The sequence below is a fragment of the Alosa pseudoharengus genome, unplaced genomic scaffold (genome assembly GCF_046254945.1).
Source record: "Alosa pseudoharengus isolate Yale_2024_CS ecotype anadromous, Long Island Sound unplaced genomic scaffold, YU_APseudo_1.1 YU_APseudo_1.1_scf_12, whole genome shotgun sequence".
NCBI classification, from domain to species: domain Eukaryota; kingdom Metazoa; phylum Chordata; class Actinopteri; order Clupeiformes; family Clupeidae; genus Alosa; species Alosa pseudoharengus.
Genome location: NW_027468587.1, coordinates 11,111,704 through 11,130,744, shown reverse-complemented (window position 1 = coordinate 11,130,744; position 19,041 = coordinate 11,111,704). Strand labels below are relative to the sequence as shown.

Below are 19,041 nucleotides of genomic sequence, written 5' to 3'. Positions count from 1 at the left end.
GATCAGAGGGGAGAACACTGTGAATTAGTAGAAGTGTTTTGCCACTTTCATATATGGTTGTTAGCATACCAGTTTGTGAGATTCCTCCTGTGGATGGTTGTACTGTAAATAGATTGCTAGTATACTTAGAAAAATAAGGATGTCAACTTTGTTTTAATTCAAAGCACTTAAACTTGGGCTGTGTTCTTTTATCAATTATTTGTTTTCATACTTCATAGATGAGATGACCCTAACCTTGTGTGGGTTTACATAACCTATTATAATTAGTATGGAAGGTATTTAAGTTAATGGATTAAAGACGGTTTTTCATTGTTTTAAACTGGGTTTTAGAATTGAGTGCAAGTGAACCTAGGAGTGTCCGGTTGCTAGAATGCAAGGTTAGGCTAGCCTCAGGAAGACCAGCATGCATGTAACCGTGTGGAGTTTAAACATCGTTCCCTGACACTGCAAGTCATGCTAGGGAAAGGGTGTGGCCCCTACGGGCCTCGGCCTCTCTGTCAGCTGGAGGTGAATATGCTGGTTGCACACATGGTTGACTCACAGAGGCCTCTCTCCACACCCCCTCCCTTTCTCCTTCCTTTCATATCTCTCTCTCTCTCTCTTTCTCTCTCTCTCCCTGGGTTCCATGTTCCTAGGCCTCCTGGGCCTCGAGCACCTTGGGGTTCTGGTTCACCGAGCTGCTCGAGCGGAACCGTCAGTTCCAGTCCTGGATCTTTGAGGGCCGGCCCAACTGCTTCTGGATGACCGGTTTCTTCAACCCACAGGGCTTCCTCACAGCCATGAGACAGGTGAGATATGCACACACACACACACACACACACACACACACACACTTTTACAAAGAATTATGAGGCTGTGAAACTCTCAAAGTAAATACTTTCTCATATACTCAAATACAACTTGGATATTTGATTCAAACACACACACACACACACACACACACACACACACACACACACACACACACACACACACACAGCTCCATAAGCCTGTCTAATTGGGCGTGTGCGTGGCGCTGGCGTGCAGGAGATCACCCGAGCCAATAAGGGCTGGGCTCTGGACCGCATGGTGCTGTGCAACGAGGTCACCAGATGGATGAAGGATGACATCACGCAGCCGCCCGCCGAGGGCGTGTACGTGTACGGCCTCTACCTGGAGGGAGCTGGCTGGGACCGACGCAACTGCCGCCTCCTCGACTCCAAGCCCAAGGTCCTCTTTGAGGTCATGCCAGTGCTCAGGATGTACGCCGAGAACAACGGTAAGGAACAGGAACAGAGTTTGATATCAGGATTACTTTTCAGGAGGTCTGTATTTGCTGCTTCTGTCGCAGCTGTTTAGGTTGAGGTTAGGGGGGAGCCTACATTGCAAATACGTCTTTATATTTTATAATGGCTTCTCAGTTCATTTCTGTTGCTGCTATCCTATCTCAGCTGTTGAGGTTAGAGGGACCCCTACACTGTAAACAAGTCTCATTTTATGATGGCTTTTCAGTTGGTTTCTGCTGCTTTTATCTCAGTTCTTTAGGATGAGGTTTGTCTTACACTGTAATTCAGGAGCAGTCCATGTTGGCCCAGTCATTTCTCTATGCCTGTGGTCAAATCACTGTCAGTCAAGTTTTTCTCAGTTGCTTTGGTGGATTTCTCAAATCATCATTAACGTTTGCACAACAGTGCATTTCTCGAAAGAATTTGTGCAAACTTTACCACACAGTGGATTGCACTGTGTGGAAAGCACGTAACTTTCTCAAAAAGTTTAGTTTGTGTCTCAAAAGCAAATATTTTGTGCCAGTCAACATGTCGGTGCTATCTGAATGAAGTTCCTGTGTCTCTGTTATGAACAAGATAGTCAAAACACTTAGCCATGTTGTCAATATAGGAAGTGGCCCTCAAAAATAATATAATATATATAATTTACTTAACTAAATATATAATAATATATAGTTAAATAGCATTGCATCTTGTATAATGCTGCTTCTATGCTTAATGGTAATAATGGCATTCAGTACAATTTGTCTACTCCTTTGATCACTGAGAAATCTTAGCAAGTACACTCTTGAAACAACACAAACTGTGCTGTCCCTATCTGGACATAGAGATGTGTTAAAAACAACACATTCGGCACATTCATCTCTCAACAGTAGTAGTAGTACTGTAGTAATAACACAGTTATAATAGAGTCTAATAGAGAACCATTTGCATTACCTACAGCAGATTGTCAATGCAGTCCAGGGATAGCATATGCAACATGTGCTCTGCTTATGAGGATCAGAGATGAGTGCAATGTCTGCAGATCCTCAGGGCTGTTTTTAATCCCTGCTGTCTGCAGGCACTAGGTAGCTAGAATACAAAACATCACCTCCAGCTGCTGCAGAGGGACAGGACTGAGAAAGCCTCTCCCTTTGCCCAGAGTTATGTCTCACTTAATCAGTATAACAGTGTGTCATCCGGAACATATGCTTTTTGAATGTATGAGTAATGGTAATTTTCTATGTTAAAGAGGAGTGTAACACATACAGTAATATCTCTGGATCACACATGATTGTTTGCTCTTATCTCCTTCAGAGGGAGAACAGCATGTGTAGATAACATGGATTAAATATAGATAGTCAAATAATAATAATAATTTAAATAATAATACTTTAATAGTAAAATATGTATTTTTTCTGGCAGACTGTTTAGCCTAGCTCTACATTATGCACTACTGCTAGGGTGTGGTGGTGGGGGGGGGGGTAATTGGGGGGGATAATATCCTCTTTAAAACACATTATGCACTTATTTATTTAAAACACATTATGCACTACTGCTAGGGTGTGGTGGGGGAGGGGGGGTAATTGGGGGGGATAATATCCTCTTTAAAAACCTGATGATTACTGGCCCTGCCATAGCTGCTTAAATCTCCTTAACCTGTGGTCAAACTGCACTATCATCCTCCTCTCCTCAGCGCATCTTTTAGCCTTCTCCAAGCACTTCATGTACTCTTCACTTCCCATTAACCTATTCACAGGATGTGTACACACACGCACACAGTGAGAGTCAATTGACTCGCTCTCTCTCTCTCATTTCAATCCCCTCCTGCCTCTTCAGAGCTTGCCATTAAATCTGAAACATCACCTCATTCAATCTCTCCTGAGCCTCTTTTGAAACAGTCTTCAGTTTAACATCCTTCAGTTTCTCTTGAGACCCTGTGTCAAACTCTACCAGCATCCTATCACCTCACACCGTTTACCTCATCAAACTCTACCAGCATCCAATCACTCCACACCATTTACCTCATCAAACTCCACGAGCATCCAATCACTTCACACCATTTACCTCATCAAACTCCACGAGCATCCAATAACTCCACACCATTTACCTCATCAAACTCCACGAGCATCCAATCACCTCACACCGTGTACTTTATCAAACTCCACCAGTACATCTATCACCTTGCACCGTTTCCTTTCAGCCGTTCAGCCTCCTGGTTTGTGGACCCCCGCAGGTGAATGTTGGCCTTGTGGTGAAGTGCAGATTCTCACAGTACATCAAAGACACCACCAATACCGGTTCACCAATATGGGGGTAGCCTCAGTGCAGCGAGGGCATCAGCATCCTTTACCATGAACAGGCTCAGTGCTCACAGGGGGACTTCCTGAGTCCACTCTCCATCTCTGTCCTTCACTCATTTCCATGACTCCTCATGACTGTCCTGTTAAAAAACGATCACTTCAATTTCAGAATGCACAATTCTTAAACTGATAGTTCCGGTCCTTGATTGTGATTGGCTGAAGCGCGTTTGATGCCGTTGTAAAATGCTGCATAAAAATACACCGCATTTCATTCTATATTACTGCGCTACCGCTTGCGTGTTGTGCCTAACAACGCCCCTTAGCACACAAACTGTACACTGCAGCTGATCAGAATGCACACATACTGTACACTGCAGCTGATCAGAATGCACACATATACTGCAGCTGATCAGAATGCACACATATACTGCAACTGATCAGAATGCACAAATACTGTACACTGCAGCTGATCAGAATGCACACATACTGTACACTGCAGCTGATCAGAATGCACACATATACTGCAACTGATCAGAATGCACAAATACTGTACACTGCAACTGATCAGAATGCACATATATACTGCAGCTGATCAGAATGCACACATACTGTACACTGCAGCTGATCAGAATGCACACATACTGTACACTGCAACTGATCAGAATGCACATACTGTACACTGCAACTGATCAGAATGCACACATATACACTGCAGCTGATCAAGCGGAGTTTTGCATGAACGAGATTCAGCAGTTGTGCCAGTAGAGTTACCAGGATGTAGGTTGTATGAACTCCAAAATTAATTCCACCTCATCTTGTCTGTGTGTGTGTGTCTGTGTGTGTTTGTGTGTGTGCGTGTGTATGTGTGGTTTTGTGTTTATGGGAACTAGGTGTGAAGGATCCTCGCCTGTACTCCTGTCCCGTCTATAAGAAGCCAGTGCGGACGGACATGAACTACATCGCAGCCGTGGACTTGAGGACCACTCTTTCTCCAGACTACTGGATACTGCGCGGAGTGGCCCTGCTGTGTGACGTCAAGTGATTTCATCACAGAGAGACAGTGTTCGGTGATGTCATCAGAAATGGACTTGGAATATGTCATCGGGTTTGACATCATAAGAGCAGGACAGTGTAGAGTTGTTGTGGTACTACATCTTACAGGAAGTGTTCACTTACTGCTGAACATCAACCTTAAACAGAAGGAGAGTTGTTAGTAGTAGTAAAATTGCAATATTCAACTTGGTTGAGTTGGATCTGTGTATGCAGTGCACATCCAGACTGGTCTGGGAATCTCTCCTTAAAAACATATTTATTGTTCAGTAAGGCAGTAATTTACAGAAAATGTACATCTCTTTTGAACGCTATATTATCTCGCAATAAGCCCTCTCTTCATAAATGACTATGATCCCAAATGGCTTTTCCAGTTTGGGATAGTTTTTCTTCCTAAAGACTCCTAATGATCCCATAGAGGCATGGGCAGATTATGAACCTTTGGGCCCCTGGGCCCAGATGTATTAAGGGCCCCCCACTAATTGTCGCATATGTGGGAGGGGGGGGTTTGGGGGTCCTCAGCCAGAATTTTTTTAATTAGTTTAATGTGATTTCCTGTATTTTGGTGCATTTTGGGGATGGCCAATACTAAATTCAATCAGATTCATAGCCTACATCCTGATTTGTTGATATTGAGGCAATGATTCCATGCAAAGGCTTGGGCTTCAGGGCCCACTGACCTCTTGGGCCCCTGGGCCTGGGCCTGGTAGTCCCGTGCAGTAATCCATCCCTGCATGGAGGAGAGCCGTGGCCTCTGCTTGTGGCTTTAAAGTCACCTTCTCACTGGCTCCTATGCTTTTGTGTATTTGCCATGCTGATGTTTGATTGATGAATAAATAAATAAATAAATAAACACATAAACATTGTGTGCAGATAGCCAGTCATTTTATGTACATACTCCACACCATTTACCTCATGACATGCCAGTCATGCCTTATGTACATGTACTGGCCATGTTGATGTTTGATAGATAGATAAATAAATTGTTAAGTAACACTCCCAAGGTCACGAGTACATTCTCCCAAGGTCACGAGTACACTCTCCCAGAGTGTACTGTAAGAAAACACGAGGAGTTCATAGGAAAAAAAGGATGTTTCTTCTGTTAATGCAGCTTCAATCTTTATTCCAATAAAAAGCAATCACAGAAGTACCAATCGTGTAGAGTGACCCTTGATGAATCTTGAAGATTCTTGAGTATCTCAAACTCTTGGCATACATTCTGTTTCAAAAGTCTCTCCTACACTCTAAATGTTAATGAGTAGATAACACCTTGACGGGGATGGTTATCAGATGCCTTGCCCCATACTGTTTTTTCCAAATGTTAGTGTTCTCACACTAACACACACAAGTGAGGCCATGGCATGGACCTTTGAGTGTTGTATTGATAAGATCACCTTGTGGGACCTAAAGTAGCATATGACAGGGTAAACCGTAAAATTTATTTTTATTAATATTAAAATTTATGCCAACTTTCACTTTTACTCCACTACATTTCCTAGATAAAATGTATACTTTTACTCCGTTATATTTCCACTAGGCATCTTCGTTACTCGTTACTAAAACATAAATTTAGAAGAAATGTGTGCGACTGCAATAAGGAAGGTTTGGCGAATCACTGCTCCTAGATTGCATTACTCACGCTCCGCACGCTGCGCGCTCTATTTCAGCGCTTGTTTGTTGCTAAAGGAGGAGGACGCACAACTGAAACCGCCATGGGACCTCCCGTTATCATAGACGACCACCCCGACGATAGTGGTGAACTCGGTGAACAGGGTAGTCATAACGTCATACACCCGTGGCCGTATTTGCAAAAAAAAGTTTCTGTACATTGGGAGCTTTATGTGAAGCTGAACACTCCGCTACCTGCCTCAGCGGCCTGTGAAAGGCTATTAAGCATCTCAGGACTTGTCTTCAGTCCAAGAAGAGTAAGACTGAATCAGGCCCGGGTGGACAATCGGGAGAATTCCCGGTGGGGCGCTTCACTTTTGGGCCGGTCGAGGAAACGGTTTGTCACGTTAGTCTATCTTTTCTTAAAGTAGGACACGTTCAGCATTCTGTGCATGACATGCAATGCCTCTGCATGGGTTGTAGCCTATGTGAGGGAGTTCTCCCCTCCCAAAAAGAGTTGGTTGGGTCCATATAGCCCGTCTTTTCCAAAAAGTTTTCTTATCATATACGGATAGCCGAGCTGGTCCTACAGTAAATACAAGCGTCAGGAAGGATGGATGGTAGAAAGAGGCCAGGAGAGACTAGCAGCAGATCAACCAGTCGACCACTGAAAATGATGAGCCCGAAATTAGTGATGAGGAGGCCATGACTACAGGGACAAGTAAAAAGGATAAATTAAAGTTATTTAATGTAAGAAAGAGCAATTACCCTACATGATAAACCTATATATGCCTTGTTTGCTCAGAAGAGGGTGTAGTAAAGGAGTAGGTTAAATCACCAAACAACAATATACCATGCAAAAAACATGTAGCCTAAACATTAGTTCGATATGCCTCTTTGTGGAAGCGTGGGATAGGCTACATTTCAAACGCTTTATTTCTTTCTTTCTTTCTTTCTTTCTGTTTTTGTTATTTTTGGAATAGTGGAATATTGTTTGTTAACTTCTCAGTTGAAGTGAATTATTATATAACCTTTACACATTTGTTGAACCATGGTACTAATAAAAACTACAGGATAGTAAGAGTTGAAATCAGTTTCAACTAATGACTGGCATATTAGTAGCTGGACATAGGTGGCCTGTGTGTGTGAGAGAGAGAGAGTGAGATAGTGACCTGGGGAATAAGTAGGCCTAAGCCCTAGAAATGCTCATACCACATGACCAAACTGTTCTCCCTACAAGCAGGTCATTTATTTTTTTGAAAGAAATAAGTTATTTATTTTTTATTTTTACCTGACCATACAAAAGTGACATTTCTGTTTCTGTTTTTTTCTTTGATGTCAGCTCTAAAAATATGCTGTTTGTTCTTTGAACTTAAGAGAATTGTGCCTGAAAATTCCTAGAAAAGAATGTGATTTTGATTTGATGAGTGAGATTAAGAAGATATGGGAACCCTGAATATGCTTTATGCTTTACTATAAGAAAGCCAAAATAAAGTTCACAATAAAAGTTCAAAATAAAACCGCTTGCTTTTTACTTTTACTTCAAAGTACATTAAATATCAGAAAATTACTTTTGATACTTACTTTGATAAGTACAGTATATATCAGATACTTTAAGACTTTTACTTAAGTAATATTCTAAAAGGTAACTTTCACTTCTACCAAAGTCTTTTTCTAGTACGATACTTGTACTTTTACTCAAGTATTGCTTTCTAGTACTTTATACAACACTGCTCAGCAGTGACAGAATGAGCAGTGCTTTCTGTGAGAGACTGTCTGTGCATACATTGTTCAACTGCAGTGGAGTTTGTCAACAGGGTTGTCTTTGTAATCTTTTGTAAGGCTTTGCACACACTTTATTTCAGTCTAATCTTCCCTCTTTCGACTCTCAGATGATCGGCTCTGTCAACACATCCTGGAGCCAAAGACAAAAAGAATGAGAGAGAGAGAGGGACAGAGAGAAAGAGCGAGTGAGCGATTTACAGCTTTTCAACTGATATAAGACTTGTCTGTGCCTCTGAAACTGGCACCTGCGATGATTAATTACACAAAGTATATCTGGTATCAGCAGATGGTCCTGGATCGCACTCTCCAATCTCCCAGAAATAATTGGCCTACGCGGCACGTGCATGTCTGTGGGAGACTCTAGGGAGACGAAGTAAGACAACGCCACGATGGAACAGAGCTCCAAGCGTTCAGCTGCAACAATGACGTGAGCCGTGCCCATTGTCCAGCGTCCTCGCCTGGTCGGGGATAACAGGGCTCTGGGCAGTCGGAGCTGCCCAGTGAGAGCTGAGTGGAGGAGAGCTTGTGTAGTACACTACAGCAGCAGTGCAGTACAGACGCTTGAGGAGATGTTCCGGTAATTAACTCTTTCCCGTTCGAGCAAAATTGGGTCAAAAATGACTCCTTCACTAGATCTTGTTGCTGTTGGTGACCTAAGCATATCTCAAGGAAAGTATTTATCTGCTGTTGGTGACCTAAGCATATCTCATATCTCAGCATATGAAATGAGACTAATTATATATATATATATATGAAGAGGAACATTTGGCAACAATTGGCTAAAAGGAACTCTTTTATCAAAAAACAACTTTTTAGTATCACAATTTTTACAATGCAACTAATATTAAGATCTTATTTTCTACACTTTTTTTTAGAGCTGATAATGAAAAAACATGAAAAAAAATCAATAGCATAAAAACACAGCAAAAGGGTTCCTATCCCTGGACATCTATAGGCACCTCCCAGCTCCCTACACTATTTTTTGGTAGCATGCATGTCTCAGAAACCTTTAAGCCTTTTAAAGAAAATGTCAAGTGTTTTCGATACAGAAGACCAGCATTGACATCATCAGTAAGTAGGTACTCATGTTTGCATTGGCGGACTGGAAAGAGTTAAGCTCAACGCTAAGTCTTTTTGCAAGCATAGATGCAGACTGCCGTAGCCACAGTCACAAATTAAAACCCAGTGTGTGACCTATGACTTTTGGCTTTTTCGCTAGCATAGCCACAAACCAGTGTGAGGTTATGGCTTTGGACCTCTGTGCCAGGATAGCCACACGGCCGTACCCGTGGTCATGCCAGGATAGCCACACGGACGTACCCGTGGTCGCGCCAGGGTAGCCACGCGGCCGTACCTGTGGTCGCGCCAGGATAGCCACGCGGCCGTACCCGTGGTCGCAGGGTTCATGCCCAGTAGGAGACGGAATCCTCCTCGTGCAGGAGAGCCAGAGTGGGAGCAGAGCTGGTGGACATCTCCTCCTGATTAGGACAGAGAGCAGCAGAGATTCAGTCAGCTCAGAGAGGATACTGATGAAGGAAGAGAGGGAGAATGGTGGGTAGCAGGTGGTAGATGGATCAAAAGAGAGATGAGACACGATACACAGGAGAGGGTGTGTTTGAGGGTCTGGGTATCTATCTCTTCCACTTGCTACACACAAACACAAAGAGATACGTTGCAGAAGATTGTTTTCTATATCTGTCGTGTGTGTATTGTGTGCACATGTTTACCATTGTGTGTCTGTGTGTTACCCTCTCTCTCTCTCTCTCTCTCTTTCTCTCCAGAACTTTGCACAGAAAGCACATTAAACAGCCCTGCGGCCCCAGAGAATGACTCATCCTCAGAATGAAATGTGTATCTCTGTTTCAGCAGAGGCGCTCTTCCCTAACAGGTTACTCAGAGGCAGATAGGATTGAGCTTTCACCCAGATATGCCCCGTAACATCCTGCCATCAGGGACTCTACTGCACCCCTAGATACAAACACCAGTTATAGAACACCTGCTCTGCTGAAGGTTCCGCTGCATCTCTCAGAAATGTGTTTCATGTGTGACTGTGGTAAAATTCAGCAGATGCAGTTACACAGACTGATTTGTTCAGTCTCCAGACATCCATTTCACATACACAAATTAATTTTGAGCTTGAGGCCGAGATTAATAGATACAAAGTTTAATGAATAGGCTTTTAAAAAATAAAAAAAGAACCAAAAAACAAAGAACAACGACAATAGTGATAAAACGTCAAAACAGTTTTTGTCGTATTTGGTTTGCATACAAAACATTATGCTACCATACATCCAATGATATTGACCCTGTATGAACATTCCTACTGAAGAAATGCTGCTGAATTGGTTTCAAGTTTGTAAATACATCCAACATTCCGTGCATCTGAAGAGAAGGCAGAGCTATGTACAAAAACATGTCTGATTGGTTGTCCTCTCAGATTGTTTTTATCTGATGAAGGTGTCTTCTTTAGTTTTCTGTGACTCGGTCTCAAGTATCGGCATTGCTTTTGATGAGTGAATGTCTCCCGTCTGTTGGTTTTCTAAGATTGGCTGTCCTGTGTTGCACTTGCTGATTGGCTGTCCTGTGTCCTGTGTTCCACTTGCTGGTTAGATGTCCTTAATTCATAGTTCTTGCTGATTGGCTGTCCTGCTTCTGATGATTTTTGCTGATTGGATGTCCTGCATCTGTGGTTGTATGTGATTGGATGTCCTGTGTACACGCCTGTCTCTGATTGGTTGTCGCAGCAGGAGTGACCTCATGTCACTACGTTGCCCTGTGACAGGGAGCGGCTCATCTCGGTGTGGACGAAGTAGGTGGTGAGTTCCCCTTTGCCTTTCACACTAATGATGCCTCGGCAGGTACAGGAGTAGCCCAGAGCCAACAGGACAGCACTCGTCTCCTCCGTCACCTGGTCAATACAGGACACATTAGCATGTTATTCAGGTAATCACTTGATTTCTTATTACAATATTATTATTCTCACTCGATTTAAATATAGACGATGCTATACAGCTCTTAGGAAGAGTCAAACAATCGGTGTGGGTGTGGGGAACACTAATCAGCATTGTTGTGAGCTTGCGCTAAATTCTATTTCCTGTTCCTTAGCCTGTAGCTGTGAGTGTGAGCTAAAGGGGAGTAGACTGCATGATACATGTTCAGATTTAAATCACTCTCAGCAGACAAAGCTTTTCCCTGACAAAGACAAAACATTTTCATTCAAATGTCAGTTTTAAGTGACTTGATAAGACTATTTTAAGAGATGCACAAATACACATGTACACAGACACACAGACACACAGACACACGCACACACACACACACACACACACACACACACACACAGTCACCTGTATCTTGCCCAAGACTCCAGTGCTGTCCATTCTGCTGGCTACATTCACTGTGTTGCCCCAGATGTCATACTGAGGCTTCTGGGCTCCAATCACGCCAGCAATCACGGGCCCATGGTTGATCCCTGTAACGCATCACGTCATAACACAACACAAACATCACACGTCATAACACAAAACAGACATCATACACACACATCATATTTCTATTGGATAGCCCTTAAGATCATGGCTAGCTATACAACTCATTGGATCAGCTACAGCAGGGGTTCCCAACATTGTATGGCAGGTGACCCTATTTTGATGTCACAAAACGTTGGCGATCCCCATCATTCACATCATCTCTGTTGTAACAACCAGTCGAGAGTGGTACTTTGATTTCCCCCAAATGTCCTAGCAAGCTCATTCGCTTGGCTATCTTTGTGCGTCCGGTTGTTTTGCTACTTTGTTTGGAACGTTGATCAAGCATGATTACATCACTATCAACACCAACATCTCATGTGGGCTGTCTATGTTTATTTTTACGTAGCCAGATTGTAATGAAGGATTAGTTACTTAACTTGGATATCAAGGTTTTGGTTTTTAATATTTTCTATTTAATGTATGTATAATTTAATGCACTGTACTTGTCAATTGTAAGATACCCAGTATCTCAGACGACCTTATTTGAATTTCAGGGGACCCCACATGGGGTCCCGACCCTAACATTGGGAAATGATGAGCTACAGTATATTATTGTGACCTGACCTGCCAGGCATAGTGATGTAGTGCAGAAATCTTCAGACAGTCAAAGGTCTGCACACACACACACACACACACACACCACTTTTAGGCTCTGTGGAACTAACTGAATGACAAACAGCCTTCTGTCCCACTGCCCCCAGAAAACAGCCCCAGCTGCGCCAGATCAACCCCCGCTGGCGCCATCCACTGTGATGAGCCTCTGACAAACTGCCCTGGACTGCCGCAGCCAACAGGACCAGGACAGGACAGGACAGCCAATCATTTCCAGCACATGCCCCTCCAGGGCCAGGAGCAGTCTGCTGACCTCAGCATCCCTTATTCATTAAAGACAACGGGCAGAGTCCTCTACAGCCGTTAGATTGATAAGGTCAAAGTGAGGGGTGCCAAAAGTATGTGTATTTGTTGTCATTTAACTGCATGTAAATGTAAATCAGGTTTATAGGCCAAGTATACTTGCGTATACAAGGAATTTGGTCTCTGCCATCCGTGAATTAGTGAAGCACACAGTGAACACACAGTGAGCACACAGTGAGGTGAAGCACTCACTAATCCGGAGCAGTGAGCTGCCAGCGGCGCTCGGGGAGCAGTGAGGGGTTAGGTGCCTTACTCAAGGGCACTTCAGCTGTGGATGTCAAATTAGAGATTATATTGTCAAAGCAGGTGAAATTCCACAAGTGACATACTTTTAGTAGTATATAAGTATATTTTGGGGGATTTTTTGCCTTTATTCAGAGATTGACAGGAAGTGAGATGGGGTGGGATCATGACATGACCCAGGTCAGACTCCTGAGCGACTAATTGCTAATGAGTGGCACAGGTACACAGCAGGTGTGTCATCAGGTAAACTCTTAAAAGCTGCTTCCTCTCCTGTTGGTAGGCCTTTCCTGCTTAGTACATTGAGTCAACAGCCAACACCATATTTCACTCCTAACAACATGCCTGCATTACTAGCCACTGCTAGTAACACCCATCTCATCCTCTCTTTGGGTTAATAAAATCATTTATGATGTACGATTCCTCACGCCCCTCTTTTGTTGTTGGCTTGGCAGGGGTTTCGTAACACTTACCCACTCTTAGTTTGAAGTCGTTAAAGGAGTGTTTGTTGATGACGTCCAGCTTTCCGACCAAAGCGAAGGCAAACTCCACCATGGTCCCGATATGCATATACTGCCTGTCATGCTCTTGCTGTGAGACCAGGAAAGGAACAGTAAAAAGACATGGTCACATAACCTTATCCCCCACATCAAAGACTTTGTGATCCTCTCCCTCACTGACTCTAGTGTTTGTGTACTTTCCATCCACATGCACTACAGCCAGCAAGCACAAGCAGCAGTGCATCTCTACCCTGACTTCTTCAAAGGAACTCTGTCAGTCTTATCTTAAGCATGTTTGTCACTGCCACACTGACTCGCACTTCAATACCTCCGCCTAAGAGGTGGCATTTTTTTGGGTGTGGTACATTGTCTGTTTGTTTGCTAGTTTGTATGGCTGTAGACAGGATTACAAAAAGCTACTGGATCAGTTTTCATTCAATTTAAGTGGAAAGGTGCAGCAAGGGCAATGTTTAATTCTGGATTGTATCATATTTAAAAGGTACCTAGATTAATTTGCTTTCACTTATGCACATACAGAGACACACACACACACACACACACATGAACAGTTTAATTTATCTTTTACTTTAAAACAATCACATAGTATATTGTAATCTATCTTTTTCTTAAAAGCATCTTACAGCTGGGCTTATTGGTCATGGCTGCGCTATGATTCAGGAATGGCAATGAGAGGACAGGGGAAGAAGGCCAGTAACATCAGTCAAGCCAAGTTGTAAGTCAATTCTTTTGAAATAATATTTAAGATAATATAGTACTGAAGTTGACAAATAATGATTCTTTTATGATTTCAGTCAGTGTTCAAAAGAAAACTAGAAAAGTGATACTATAAAAAAAACAGAACATGTCACTGTCACTCAGAAACGTGCCCAGCAAAGCCTACATGTAATTTTTGAACTAAAAGCTTGGTTGGCCCCCACTTCCTGCTGCTCGGCAAAAGCATAATTCAACCAATCTTACACTACTGTTCCCCCTGTTTCTTCACCATGTTAACTGCTACCAGAAAACAAAAATCATTAAAATCATCCACACTGCTTCTACGATTATCCAACTCCCCACTCCCATCGTGTCAAACAACAATGACAAAGCCATCACACACTTAGCACGCACACTAGCAAACAGCACAAACTACTTCCTGATCAATTTTTCACAATGCTTCTATCCAGCCTGGGATACAGTGTACCACACTGGAGAGAAGCTCATTTCGAGGCAAATTTGGTCCCCCTCAGCACAACTCATCACAACACTGAACAAGCACACTCTTAAAACGAATGTGTCAAAAATAACACAACTTGTGTTGTTTTTTAACACATCTCTAGTCCAGATAGGGACAACACAGTTTGATCGTTTTAACAGTGTACCCCTGTATTGCCCTGTCGATACCTGCGCTAGTGCTACAGATGATGTTGTGCCTATCTATATGTTCCGCTGTAATGTGCTATCTATATGTTCCGCTGTAATGTGCTATCTATATGTTCCGCTGTAATGTGCTTGTCTTTGGTGGGGTAGGGAGTGTATGTCTGTTACGAGGGGGAGGGACTGTACTGTATGTTACATGTTGTATGCGGCGTTGTGCTGATTGCATGTTACATGTTGTATGAGGCGTTGTGCTGTTTGTCCGTTACGGTATGTTGGGGGGGGGGCGGGGTGTTGCATACCCCTAAATTAATGCATAGTTGCACCCCTGATGAACACACACACACACACACACACACACACACTCACGCACATGCACAATCTCACCTGTATGCTCTCGGCCACTGGAGAGGAATTGAGTCCTGTAGCTGCCATGTAGGTGCTGCCGATGGTCTTGATCTTCTCCACACCACTGAACTTGGGCTTGGAGAGCAGCTGTGAGGGGCAAGGACATCAGATAAGAGCTTGTCATGTTCAGCACATGGAATCAAATATCCACTTGTGTGCAGGCCCTGACTCACAATTAAAAAAAATTTCTATAGCTGCTTTCAGAAAAAGGTTTAAGTCCGCATGTTCTGCACATATCAAGTGGTTGGACCCTATATCTGAACAACATATCTCGACATTTGGAATTCCGAACTTTCCGACAGACATTATGTAAATGAGCTTGTGTCTGAACGAAGCGAAGGACATGCAGAGATTCTGTTCATGTGCGTGTTCAATCACGTTCAACCTGTTCAACCACACAGAGATTCTGTTCATGTGCGTCAGTGTTGTGCACACATAATGTCCGCATAATGTCCACATGTAAGCATCATATCTGAATCACCCGAAGGGTCGGACACCCGTTTGACAAAGATCATGTTTGAAAACAGTTTATCTCGGAGTCAATAATAACGCAATACACACACAATCACATGTTCTTCAAGTAATCTAATTCTGTACTTAATTGTAAAGGGAAATGTTCTGGTTACTGTCACATGGGTGTGCTTAGAATGTCATATAATTCATTTTCTATCGAATCTCTAATTTTTAAAATATATCATGGACATTTTGAACCCACCATAACTGATGGATGCATTATTTCTTTTAAAAATGTGCAAACAATTTAATTTTATTCAATTGTGAATTAAAGGAGAAGTTCGGTGTGAAATTGACCTTAGCTGTACTGAAAGATGTTGCAGAGTACTCACATGTGTCCAATAGGCACCTTCGCTCACCCCCTAGCATTCCAAATTACGCCGTTTTTAGCCGAGTAGCTGTGGGGGCATAGCATAGCCTATGCAACTAAATCGCTATTTTTACATCATTAAAAAGGATCCAAGTAACTCCACACTGCATTGGTAGACTTCTGAGGGTCTTGGAACCTTTTTAATTGTGTAAAAATAGCGATTTAGCTGCATAGGCTATGCTATGCCCCCCACAGCTACTTGGCTAAAAACGGCGTAATTCGGAATGCTAGGGGGTGAGCAAAGGTGCCTATTGGACACATGTAAGTACTCGGCAACATCTTTCAGTACAGCTAAGGTCAATTTCACACCGAACTTCTCCTTTAATTCACAATTGAATAAAATTAAATTGTTTGCACATTTATAAAAGAAATAATGCATCCATCAGTTATGGTGGGTTCAAAATGTCCATGATATATTTTAAAAATGAGAGATTCGATAGAAAATGAATTATATGACATTCTAAGCACACCCATGTGACAGTAACCAGAACATTTCCCTTTACAATTTAGGAAAGACGAGTGCAAGAGAGCTTTGAATGAGAAATGGCCCTCACCCCCAAAAACCCAGAGGAGGGGAAAGTACCTCATCAAAGTCTGCTATGATTTCATTCAGGAGCCGAAGGCATTCCAGGCCCTCCTTATTGACGTCCGACTCCGTGTAGAACTCTTTGAAGTCTGGGATAGAGGCGAACATCACACACACCAAATCGTAAGACTGGTGGTACAAATCCTGTGGAGAACAAACACACACACACACACACACACACAAAAGAAATGTTAATTAACAAATCAGCATCAATATCAAACAAGATTCATATTTTGAAATGGCCACCTGCTTTATGGCTTGCCATTTAATTTTCCCTCCGCACTAAAGGAGCTGTGAGTCAGGGATAAGGTATCATTTGCATCTAAATCAATACATCCCATATGTACTGAGGTCAAAACCTTTCAAATTAACCTTTAGCTGAGATAATGTAATTTTCTCAGTCGCTTTGGTGCATTTCTCAGATTGGTCATTACATGCAATAAGTTGTCATATCTAATCTGTCAATAATTTGCATTTCTATTACACTTTTTGGAGAGAGCTGTACTGTAAAACAGTCTTGTTTTTTTTCCTTGTATGACAATGAATTGAATGGTCTGGAAACAAACTGTAGGACAAAAAAGTACTATAAAAGTAAACACTAAATATGAAGTCTGTCTCATCTCCTACAATTTCCCATATACAGTCATGTGTAATTCATGGTTGAAATTCATATACTGTATGCCAAACACAAACATATTGTGTTACTACATAGTAAACTTACAGAGCTTGCAGTTATATTGACAACATGGCTAAGCATTTTGAGTATTTGTTTATACCAGTAACTCCTCATTCTGATGGCACTGAAATGTAGATAGCATAAATATTTACTTTGAAGACATAAACTAAGCAATTCTGATCAAGTTACATGTTTTTCCCCAAAGCAAAGCTGCAAAACAACACAGATCCTCACATAGAATAACTGAATGCCTGTTGACTCAAATAACCAACACTTAAAATATGTGTTCTCAAAACGTTCGACGAAACGTGTTCATGGAACGTTCCTCCATGCCATCTTCCAGTGGGTAGAGACGGGACACATAGACCCTTCTATTATTGCTAACCAGGTTCTGAGGTAACTGTTTCATTCTCTTTACCTCATTCTTCCAGTTCCGCGCCAGGAAGTGTTCTGCAACGTGGGCCGGTAGAACGTTCTCCAGCAGCACGCGGTTGAGGTTCTCCATGGTCTCGATCTCCTCACACTCCTTCTTGAACTTGTTCTTCCACAGGAAGTCCAACCTACAGTAATATTCATTCTGTTACAAGAGGACACAGAGGTGAGGCCTTCACTCTCAGCCGATTCAGAGTTCAACAAAACACCAGCTCAGGACACAGTACACATACACAACAGCTAAGGCCCTGGTCCAGTCCCGATCTGGCTATGAACACCTCATCAGAGCCGCGCCAGTGTCCATGCTGGGTCAGGGCCAGAGGCAGATCTCTCTACTCTCACATTTGGAAATCTTGAGTGGAAACACTTGACATTTGCAGAAAATGTAAGCTCAATAGGAAATGTATTTACTGGAAAGGGGTGGATTATTGTAACTCCTGATTCATATTTGATCAAATTTCATTTGAGGCCATTTTATTAGCTGTTTCTATAATAGCCATGATAATAATACATTTTATTTCTGTTAAAGTCAACCTTATGTTACACCACACAGTGAATGAAATCGCATACAGACTCCCATATTCTTTGGCCAATATTTCTGTAACGTGTTTAAAGTACACCTGAGGTGAGTGGAGCCCTAGCTTTTTACTCAACACAACAACACACAGATGGGTGAAAGTTGCAACATCAGACAGGATGGGAACAGGATCCACTGAGCTGTACTGATGGCTTGACTCCCATTGAGATACAACAGAAAATGAAAAGGCATCCGTGTATGTGTCTGGAGACATTGTGTTGGAATAGTCACATATGGTACTAAGAAGACTAACAAACTCTTTGTTATACTATTGGAGTCTGCATCTCACAGATCCAGGAGCTCAGGGGAACACATGCAAGAGGTTTGCATGACTGCAACATGACAATTAATTAAATCTCTTATGTAAATGCATGTTAAATTGAAGGACAGGGTCAATCTAAAGCAGAATGAACAGTCAAATGTGTACTTTGCTATGTGGGCAACCTCGCAGACTATTAGCAATGTCAAACTAATTGGCTTAAATGCTGCTGAGCTGCCTTTGAATGCAGGCTATTAACGGAGAATTGTCACTTTGGACAGAAGTGACTGCTCCTGAGTAATTAAATCCAGAGTGCTGGGGAGGTCTGAGTGCACACATGCTCACTACTGTTGATTTGGAAAGACTGCAAAACTGCAGCATGAAAGGGTATATTTTTCCAAACTCCTAAGTGGGTGTCCTCTCCTTGGCCGTTTTAAAATACTAACAATTCAAAAACAGCTTGCCCATTTTTAATGCTAAAGATAACCGCTATGAAACAAATTTAATTGAAACGTTGGCATGTTTGTTTTTGACTTGGCCAAAAATGATAAATCATTAATCCAGTTCAGATTTGTATGTGCTACCTCATTACCTTTGAGTATTTAGTTTGATACAAATGTCGCTCATCTTTATTGGCGAAGTGTAATATCCATCTCTGAATCACCTGGCTA

General features: G+C 42.3%; 2 protein-coding genes across 2 annotated transcripts in view; one reads left to right on the top strand and one right to left on the bottom strand.

Moving 5' to 3' along the window:
* dnah5 (dynein, axonemal, heavy chain 5) overlaps positions 1-4,601 on the top strand; it is a 120,713-nt gene extending 116,112 nt beyond the window's left edge. Inside the window, exons 78-80 of the mRNA XM_076279408.1 lie at positions 636-788; positions 1,027-1,258; positions 4,438-4,601. Coding sequence (XP_076135523.1) covers positions 636-788; positions 1,027-1,258; positions 4,438-4,589 — 537 coding nt within the window. The 3' untranslated portion in view covers positions 4,590-4,601. The remainder of the gene's footprint in view (positions 1-635; positions 789-1,026; positions 1,259-4,437) is intronic.
* Positions 4,602-10,745: 6,144 nt separating this feature from the next.
* The window catches only part of adcy2a (adenylate cyclase 2a), an 85,211-nt gene continuing 76,915 nt past the window's right edge, over positions 10,746-19,041 (bottom strand). Inside the window, exons 20-25 of the mRNA XM_076279407.1 lie at positions 17,521-17,679; positions 16,424-16,570; positions 14,937-15,044; positions 13,149-13,266; positions 11,338-11,462; positions 10,746-10,898 (exon numbers count right to left, since the gene is read on the bottom strand). Of these exons, the coding sequence (XP_076135522.1) occupies positions 10,746-10,898; positions 11,338-11,462; positions 13,149-13,266; positions 14,937-15,044; positions 16,424-16,570; positions 17,521-17,679 (810 nt within the window). The remainder of the gene's footprint in view (positions 10,899-11,337; positions 11,463-13,148; positions 13,267-14,936; positions 15,045-16,423; positions 16,571-17,520; positions 17,680-19,041) is intronic.